Here is a 10,413-nt window from a genome sequence, read left to right as displayed (position 1 = left end):
ATATCACACTGAAACAAGGTCACAGTGTGAAAGGAACACGTCTAGCATGCAACAACAACACAAGAAGCCTGAAATTAGTTCCCTAACCTCTACAACCCTGGCTGCACCACACACACACACACACACACACACAGGCACACAGGTATGCACATAAAACCAGCACACCTGGAACGGATGTCATGAATCACTGTATCAGCCGCTTACAATGAATACAGCCAGCCTTGAACATTATGGTGCTATGCCGCCGATACTGTGCGGCTCTAGAGCTTTATCTGCTTTACCTAGTAAAATTCAATTGGGAAACATCTTAGAAAGTCACAAGATGATCACACTGAAGCTGCACATGCATGGGCCACATAGTAGTTTGAGTCACTGCAATTTTTCCTGTATCTGGTTTAGGTATTTGGTTTTTCAGCTTTGTAAAGCAGGTTTTATACACAGTGTAGTAAAAATATGCATTTACAAGAATATTTCTGAAACACTAACTAAAAACATTGCATATTTACCAAAATGCCACCTTTTATTGTTATCTGTTTTTGCTGCTACTCAAGTACAGGGCTTTTAGCAATTTCTTACACAGCAAGTCAAAAGATAAACTGTTGGGTAAATTAATTAAACCAATTGATGTTTTGCCCAAAACTGCATTCAAGACCATTTCCTTTAAAATGTCAAATGGGGGCTTGGTGACGTCGGCTCCGCATACTCCTCCCATTAAACATGAAATGACCTACTCTGAATGCACACTACATAAATACTAGTTCACACTGTATACAGTCTAAACCTATGACTACTTTATTCATTTGTTTTCAACAAATGTTAACAGATGTTAAGGCAGTTATTAAAATAATTCATCTTAAATGTAAAGCTGAATTTGTTTACATGCTTTGACAAAATTATCCAAAGGTTCCTCTACAGTTTGAGCATAAAACTATTTCTTTAAATTCCAAGTTCTCATGACTCAGCAGAAATCTGCCAGCTTTTAGCTGTGATTAAGACAACAAAGTTAGAGAAAATTATACTAAAGTGTTGATGGCACTCTAAGTGATAGAAAAGATAAAGGTTAGAATAAAGAGGAGCACAGACATACAACAACAAAGGTTGAAAGAGGAAGGTGTCTAAAACGGTAAATTGAGAGTGAAGGACTCTTAGAACAGGAAGCTAATGGATAAGGGAAAAACAGGCTAAATAAATGAAGGCAAAAAAAAGTTTCCTTCTTTAATGAATGCTTTCTCCTGTAAGTTTTACATCCTTTAACTTGCTGATAAGTCATCAACTGGACGTTGTCCTAGATCAGGGATCACCAGCTCCGGTTCCTGGATGGCCTATGTTCTGCAGGTATTGGATATTTCCCTGCAGCAACACACCTGATTCAAATAAATGGGTCATTAACAGATTTGTGCAGATCTTGACAACAACCTGTTAAAGATCCATTTTATCTGAATCAGGTGTGTTGCAGTAGGAAAACATTCTATGCCTGCAGCTAAAGATTCTGTTTCCAATTTGTCATAGCAAATAACCCCAAAAAATCTCTCAAGTCAGTAATTCAGGGTTACAGCATTCTGAGATGATGTGAAGCTGAGCCAAAGGACGTCAAGTGCAAGGTCAGCTTAACACATCGCTGTAAGGTGAGCATCCTAAAGAAGGTCTCAAACAGCTTAAGAATTCACTAAATCTTAAATATATATATATATATATATATATATTTCTCCAGTAAAAAGACCTGTCAGGGCTGTGGGTGAGACATGTGGGGTTTTTTGATAATGGGTTTGAGAAGGTGGTTGAAAGGGTTCTGTTGGTTGAGTTCTTACAAGGTTTAGCTGCTTTTTGACACTTGCTTGGCATTTCTTTGGAGATTTGCCATCCCGCCCACAGACACATAGAAAGATAGTTAGAGATAGTGAAATGATGAAGTGCAGGGCTACAAACACACACACACACACACACACATACATGACATACTTCCTCCTATCTGAGTCTGTCACTGTGTCAAGCCGCTTGGTGTCACACTGTGGTGTCTGGCTGTCTCGCTCTGTCACTCTTTTGTTCTGCACTGAAGAAAGTGAGGAGCCCGAGCATCAAAGTATGACTGACTTGAAAGCTCTGATCTGAATGAGCGCATGGGCACATCATAGAAATAATATGGGCTTTACACATACACACATGCACAAAGGACATACTGTGTAATTCAGACAGTTCGGCTGGCTTTGTAGACAGCATCTGTTCTGCACCCCGTCATCTTCCTTTTGCACCCCACCCTCTGTGACAGGTGGAGGGGATTCAAACTCACAAGCTAAGGAGCCACACACTAAAGTCACTGACACATGGTTAGTGTTTCGCCTGCACACACACTCATATACACACACCTGCTGCGGGGCCACGCCACAGTGTCCTGTGGTGCCAGGCAGGCTGAGTGGCACGTTGCATGTTTACACCACCTGCTCTCAGGCCAAACAGGATGAGGGATTAGAGCTGACAGCACACAGATGAACAGCAACACATACAGTAGACAGATGTACATAAAACCTTAAAACTATCCAGTCTTTCTTCCACACACACACACACACAATGAAACATCAAATACTTCCATCAATTAGCTGCTCATGTTGACAAGTATGTAAAAGTGTGTAATAGACACTTCTTGCATGTGTGTTTTCTTACCCAGACATGTAATGCACAGGACAGCAGCTCTCCTCTTTACTTAAACAACTCTGACCTTTTGGCCTCAGACTAATTTCTACAAACACACCCTTGCAGACAAGAGCTGGCTCTTAACAGCACTGCATGAGGCCTCAAGAGTATATCAGCTGTGATATGTACTTATAATTAATAATACAGCATTAAAGCCCACAGGCTTAATAGAGAGCACTGACATTGGCAGAGCAAATCCTGAAAAGTAGAATTAACAAGAATTTTTAACATTTACACAAATTAATTATATTTGTGTTTTTTGTTTTTTTCTTTTTAGTTTAGAAAAGCTGAGCTGGAACATAAGATTGTTCTTTTGATAACAACAATCCAGTTCATAACAAAAGTATTGTTTATTACAACAGGAAGTCCTGATGTTATCTTGCCTGAGCCAGTGGCATGCGGGTCAGTTTCCCCAACTCACTGGGACTCTGGGAAACTTTCTGGGGAATGTCATGTGTTCTGGGGAAAACATGCCACGAGGCATGAAGCTGTGGGTTGACAATATATGTCGGCTCTCCTGATAGTGATTCTATTTGGAGACTTTGTTCAGCAGTGGAGACATTTCTTAGCTATCTACGGTTTCCAGCCCCGGGGAGGTGAGAGGCAGGTCTGCATCCATTTTCAGTGTGATCATGCTGAGCTGCCAAAGAACTGGCAGGCTGAGAAGGTGCAGCCACCCCCACACCTAAAAAAGACACAACAAACCACTCAGATGTGCATTTGTTAAGCGTGGTAATTGTTATGTGCAGTGTTGATTAATAAACTGCATGCAATGACACATCAGTGCACAAACAAGTTTACAGAGTCAAGACAGATATCAGGCTGGTGGATTCCACACATTTCTTTTTACCACTCAAGGACATGTTGTTTCTTCTCTCTCCTCTAAATTACAGAGAAGAAGAAAAAGCAGGATCATAAGGAGAGAATGGGGGGGCGGGGTGGTGGGATGGTGCAGAAGCGATGATAGGTTCAGGTGTTCAGGAACAGCTGTTCTTCAAATAACAACAGCAGGGAGTGGGTGGATGGAGGACAAAAAGATGGAGGGAACGAGAGAGATGGGGGGTGTATATATATTAAAAATAAAACAAACAATAAAAAAAAAAAAAAAAAAAACTAAAGAGCATTTTGTGAGAGATGTGCACAATAACTGATGGAGATTGTTAGGATTGACATGAAAAAAAAAACAAAGACAGCTGCACACTGTCCAACAGGACAGCTCACAACGCATTGTGTGCACTGTACACACATAGATAGAGCTGTTTATAGACTGGAAAACAGAGCAAGCTCACTGTCGACAGCTATACGATGCAATATCTCACAAACACAGGACTGAGAATAAGCTCGCTAACACACCAGCAGCATGGAAAGCTGTGAGCAGCAGCTCAGCTGTCAGCAGGCAGTGGCTTGTGGTTCAAGTCCCTCCAAACGACATAAACTGAGTTAACATAAGAGAAATCTGCATCATTACTAAGGGGATATAAATGCACACTGCATGAACAAAAGCTGAGGAACAAATGACGTTCAAAAACTCATAATGAAAGTAGGGACTGGATGTTTCATAATCAGATGGCTCTAGATTGTGCTTTTGTCTGTAATAAAACATTACAGGCCGTCACAATGATGCATGTTTGAGCATTATTTTTGCATGAACCCAATGTAGTAAACGCAAAAAAAATATTTATTCAATTTCCATAGTTCCCATTAAAAAATGTCACTATAAAACACTATCTAGCTGTACTTGCACCTCATGAAAACAAGCTGATATTTCCTAACAGCTTTAAACACCTTCCAAAGGCCCTGAAGATTATGGCACCTCACAGAGCACATAGGGCATACACATGATTTATATTGTATAGGCTTTGGCACCCTCTGCAGGATTTTAGATGTACCATCAAATCGACAGTCCTCTGCCCTGCTACACCCAAAACAATGTGGAAACAGTCCACTTTATTTACAGTAACACTGACATGATCAGTGGAATACTTTGCCCTAAAATAAGTTTTTTTTCTTTTTAATAGAAAACAAGCTTAATATTTCTTTAACATGAATTGATATTTTTCACTAGCATTTAAAACTTGCTTCAAGTAATACTGATGTACAGAATATAGTTTTTTTCCAGGCATGTTGTCTATGAGGATACAATGTCCCATACTGAACAGAAATTGTCAAATGTACTAATATTTCATTTCACACTCTAGGTGGCACTGTGGTCCCAAGTCAAACTGCTAAATTATGACATCATCCATTTAGAAATTAACAGTGCTGCTTATGGTTAAAGCAGCCTTTAATGTTTTCAGAGCATCACCACCTGTTTGAGGGGCAGACACCTGATACATGAACAAAAGGCAGGAATAAAAGATTAATATGACAAACGGGTACTCGAAGAGTTTGGACAAACATACAAAACTGCCTTAGTGACTGAAAAGCTCCTTAATGTTTAGATTAAAAACAGCAGTCAGTATTCAGCTTTTGCTCGTGAGGTTACAAAAGGAAAGCTAAATTAAAATTTACTGTCTTATGAAGATAAACTAACATTACTGAACAGCAGCCAGCATTCTGAATTCATGTTAAATAGTTGCTTCATTAAGTTCATACTTGGGTAGTTAAATGGATCAGCAGGATATTTGGAGAATTTCATCTAATATTTTATGCCAAGCTACGCTGGCTTAGAAAGTCTGACACAACTTGACTTAAAAACCAGAAACAAGACTTTTCTTGCAAACCACTGTAATATACCGATAACATTTATGTCAACAAGTTAAATTTAATAGTACACACAAAATTAAAAACACAGCATTTGACTTTCTCAAGAAGATTTTTTATTAAACAGATTTCTTGTTTGCAGCTGCAACCTGTGGAGAAAAAGAACAAAAATCAAGCATGATCAAAATGTAAGACCCTCAAACATAAAGTTCTACGCCATCATTTTTCCTTTCCAGTCAGGGTGATTGAAATTATTTCAGCATGCCATTATGGCTGCCGCAAATGTTCAAATATTTAACCTCACTAAAGTGCAATCAAATTCCACTTTTTTTTTTTATTAACATTTACTTAAATCTCTTTTACAATAGTTTCAAAAGGGAGTTGGAAAATCATGGAAATATAATAAAACAATATTTCACAGGGACTTCCGAGCAACATCAGCAGATTGGTTATAGTTATGTCCAAGACCACCACAAACACACTGATAATACATCAAACTTCACATGGGAGGGAAAAGCGACCAGAAACATGGACACAAAGGATTCAGGATGTGCAAGTGGAGCTACACAAGCATACATCCTGCCAGGTTTATGCAGCAGGCAGACAGGGCCCAGCCCAGGTCTGCTCATCTGCATACTGCTCATTAGTATGGGTAAACAGGAGAAAACTGGTGCCATACGGAAAATTTGCCAAGCATGAAATTCCCTCCTCATGTTTACCCCTTTTACCCTTGAATTATCACAACACTGCTGCATCTTTTGATTCCTGACAGGGCCCAAACTGTGGTTTGTTTTTGTACTACCCCCCCCAATACTAACCATTCCAGTTGCGTGCAATACGACGTCTGTAATCGAATTTGCCCTGGGACAAGTGGCACATAAAAAGCTGTGCATGTCAAAGTATCACAGGGGCTGTGTATTACTGCAACAGACAAGGTGTCGCTTCAAAGCAAAGGATGACATTTCGGTGGAGATCACAAAAGCTTAATGCACCACCCTGAGTTTGTCAGAATGTCACATAAAATAGCAGCGTGTCTCAAACTCAGTCACAGAAAACAACATTTGGCTGGCAAGTTTGAGGCTTCTATTACACTGAACAGCTGGGAAGCACGATACTGAAGATTTTAGTTATAATGGCTACAGGCTACACTGCAGCGTGCCTGTACATTTATAAGAAAAGGCTAGACTTGAATAACTAGACTGGGTTTATTAAAACAGTAGAATCAATATCTGTAACTAATACTGCAACCAACATCTGAAGAAAGAAAACATATGCAGGGTCCACATCAACTCAACTCAAGGGTATTTTGTTCAACAAAAATCTTCAAACCGATCTTAAGGCCATACTGCATGGTAATGCATACAGTTTTAAATGGAACAGTGATAAAAGGTTTTTTGTGTTTAAAAGAAGTACATAATGGAAACAACTATTTAAGAAGTACTTGAGTGGATGAGTTTATGCAATTTAGAAACCCAATGGGTAAAAGCCACTGAAGTTTCTAAATAAAAAAAGGAAAAAACATGCAACCAGGACATGGGTAATAAAACAAGCACTAAATAAATTGTATGCTTTCAGAAACTTTCTATAAAATCAGTCAGCACAAGATAAGTGAACTGCTCACCTGGCCAGCAATTCTGTCCAGGTCTCTGGTTCCCTGGGAAGTTAGTCTGCGGCCACTAAAAATACAAATAGAAAAGAAAATAGAAGAATGAAACTCATTCATGTTTTTATCTCTGACATTTTAAACCACAAAAGGCAGTTAGAGAAAATCACTGATTAATAATTTAACCACTCATAAGAGGAAAAACAAAAACATAAAGACATCCCTGTATTAAAAAGGACCCAATTCAATATTTTTCCTCCTAAAAATAATAAGAAAAAAAGCCTATAAATTTGATTCTTGTATACATTAGAGATATATTGTACAAATGTTACAGCTCACAGTTAAATGAACTAAATTGTTGCAAATTGGCAGTCAATAGCCAATATTGGTGTTTAATTTCAAATGTGTGATTCGAGATTGCGGTTTAATTTGAGACACTAACTTCTGACTCAACATTTATCATGTTACATATTTTGGAAAAGTCGACAAGCGGGGAGAAGCTACAGCTTTTTTTAAACAAAAGAGAAAGTCAAGTGATGCAAGGTCAGAGACAGATCGGGTTAATTACAGGCTGCAGAACAAACTCAGGATTTGGTCAAACTTCGGCAACACCACTCATGCCTCAAATCTTTCAACTGTGTGATAACATACCAGAGAAAGAAAGCCACAGAGACAAACTACACCTTTCTCTTTAACAGTCAAATCAGCAAAACAGATTGAATCACCAGGAATTGGTTGTATGGTGTATAGTTAAAGATAAATGACCCGTCTGAATGACAGAACTGCTGGATAGAGATCAGTCCGGTAAGTTATGAATACATCCATATTCTCCAAAACTTGGAAATTCACGACTGACAATTTAAACTGAGCAATACCACAAAAGATTTAGGTCGTTAAATGTTAATTTGATGCGGGTGTCAAGTTTGACTTAAATCCACAGAGAACCTCTTTAGTACAACAATTTCATTTTTTAAGTCGACTGATTTATATAAGCGAAAAATCTTATCTAAAAAAAACACACTGGATAAAGACACTCACCCACTGGGATCTTTCTCAATCATTTTTAGGAGCTCAAGGGCCTGCAGAACCTTACGGGCAACATTTTTTGATCCAACACTATAGTGAGAGGGGCACACGCCGTTCCTGTTGCGGCCACCATAGATCTTGGTCATGGAGCCAACACCGGCACCACCTCTAAGATACAGGTGGCGAACTGTGGATGCTGTGGGAGCAGAGATGGGGTTGTTATGTGGAGGTGAAAAGCATAACTTTGATCATGATAACATACTGATTCAGTGAATAAATGTTTGCCGTTCCACAATATCAAACTCTGCCAGGTTATGACAATGTGACACAATAACAAGCTGTTATAACACAATCACTTCCATTCGTGTATTTATTGTTTAAATATTGTAATATGAATATGAAAAAAACAGTCATAACCCACCAACTAGTCCAGTCTGACTTTAATTACACACCACACTTTGTTATAAAGTAAGACATGTTGTAACAACACAAATGGAAGCTATTCCACATGGCTTTTCTTAAGTGTGTTTTAGAAATGAATTTCCAATATTTTCTATTTAGACTGATTCTTTTTGATGACTGAATTGATTTAGATCAACACACTGTTTTACCCCTGATGTTGTGCATTATCAGAAAGATACTGTAAAGAGGATTCATCTGAAAGTTTCAATGCAAAGAAATTATGGACATGAGAAAGGAGACAAACTTAGTAGCTGACCAATCTGAATTTTTTTTTTTTTAATACAGATGTTCAACAAAAATGAAATATCCACAGGTAGTCCTAAATATTGTTCCATGGGAGCAACTCAAATATAAATCTTAATTCAACAGTCGAGAACATTATTCGATAAAACAAGCAATCCTTGTCCAATATAAATAACTGATACAACTTAGAAACAAAAATATTTTAACTTACCAGCTCTGATGTAGAACCAGTTCTCATCACTGGGAGCCAGCTCTTTGTGCTTGCCCAGCTTTACGAGGTCTACCCAGTCAGGTACCTTCAGTTTTCCTGATCTGGACATAAATGAGGAGCATTATCATTACCTGTACCACTGCTGGATCTTATATACATACTGATGCAGTGCACACCACAATTTTTGTAACATGTATTCAGGTAAACATGGTAATTACATATAAAAATAAGGGTACTTTAAACTACCAACTTGACAATTTCTTAAAAACACAGACACAATACTGACTTCTTCAGGAAGGCCGCCAGGGCACGGACAAACTCCTGCTGGTTGACGTCTTTCACTGTTACACCAGGCATCTAAAGTACATGAAAAATTATGATCAGAATTGTAGATCTCTCGAGATACTCCAACATAACTATCGCGATTTCACTTCAATTTATGCATGCACCAGGTGTAAAGAGCTCAAAAAAAGTATAAAAAAAAACACAAACAAAACACGGCCTTATTTAAAAAGGATACGATTTCACCAACTGCACACGAGGAGCTTTTAGCTCGCCGGCATGTTAGCTTACCATTTGCTTACTTGCTATTAACCACTCCAGTTAAGCTTAATTTTAACATGAACCTAGTATTATCGCAGTGGACAACTCACTCAAACCACATTAACTCACGTGTGGTATCAATTTCTGACCTATGTGCTTATACAATTTTGCGGCAGCTTGTCACTCGCGAGTAGGCCTTAACGAGGCTGCATGGGGGCAGCCATTGCTAACTGCTACTCACTGATAGCAATGATCCAATACATCACTGGCAAAAACTAATAACTGTGTCACAAAATCCTCACATCAAGCTTGGCAACTCAATCGCCTTGTAATTTTAGTCAATTTAGGCTTCAACTGAGGAGCAAACATATGAGATATAAAGTAATAAGTTGTTAAAATCACGAATGTGGGAAGATCGCGAATTACCTTGCTTCTGGACAGCGAAGAGAAGAGGGTGGGACGGGGTTTCCAACCCGTGTTAAAACGGGCAATTCTCGTTCCTTCTCAAAAAATAACGCGATGTTTCGTTTTTTCACTCATGCCGCTCATGAGCTTGTCCCGCACTTAGTCATCTTCCGTATTTCTCGAAACACGCACCAAATTCGAACTTTGTAATCTAAATTACCGTGTGGGAATTTGCAGGATTGTTGCATACTAGACAATTTTGTTAAGACCTCGAATAATTAGAATTATATGGCTTTGTTGTTTTGTTTGTTTCCCTTATTTCTAATATGACCATGTTTAATGCGATTCGTAGATATATACGAAAAAAAACAAAAAAAAGGAAAATGAAAGAAACACTCCATGGTCAAATATAGATAATATTTTTTCATTTAAGTTGTCATACGTAAGAAATTACATAAGCTTAAAAAATCAGTCTTTAATCATGTATAAATGAATATAAAAAATTCTATTAATCGATAAAACATTAGTG

General features: G+C 38.3%; 1 protein-coding gene across 1 annotated transcript; it reads right to left on the bottom strand.

The window, feature by feature from the left end:
• Positions 1 to 5,484: 5,484 nt before the first annotated feature.
• Positions 5,485 to 9,966, bottom strand: rps19 (ribosomal protein S19). Its single transcript, XM_041988498.1, has 6 exons — positions 9,906 to 9,966; positions 9,223 to 9,293; positions 8,937 to 9,037; positions 8,033 to 8,216; positions 7,013 to 7,067; positions 5,485 to 5,540 (listed from the first exon to the last, which is right to left on the bottom strand). The coding sequence occupies exons 2-6, from the start codon at positions 9,291 to 9,293 to the stop codon at positions 5,511 to 5,513; spliced, it is 441 nt and encodes a 146-aa protein (XP_041844432.1). The 5' UTR covers positions 9,906 to 9,966; the 3' UTR covers positions 5,485 to 5,510.
• Positions 9,967 to 10,413: the final 447 nt, after the last annotated feature.

The sequence above is a fragment of the Melanotaenia boesemani genome, chromosome 6 (assembly GCF_017639745.1).
Source record: "Melanotaenia boesemani isolate fMelBoe1 chromosome 6, fMelBoe1.pri, whole genome shotgun sequence".
Classification (NCBI taxonomy): Eukaryota; Metazoa; Chordata; class Actinopteri; order Atheriniformes; family Melanotaeniidae; genus Melanotaenia; species Melanotaenia boesemani.
Note: the sequence above shows the minus strand (reverse complement) of the source record. Positions and strands in the feature narration are given on the sequence as shown.

Coding starts and splice junctions, on each gene's coding strand:
- rps19 (XM_041988498.1), bottom strand. CDS start 9,293: ATGCCTGGTGTAACAGTGAAAGACGTCAACCAGCAGGAGTTTGTCCGT. Junction 9,038..9,222: donor CTGGCGGCCTTCCTGAAGAA/GTCAGTATTGTG, acceptor ATTTATGTCCAG/ATCAGGAAAACTGAAGGTAC. Junction 7,068..8,032: donor ATTGAGAAAGATCCCAGTGG/GTGAGTGTCTTT, acceptor TTGTATTTTTAG/TGGCCGCAGACTAACTTCCC.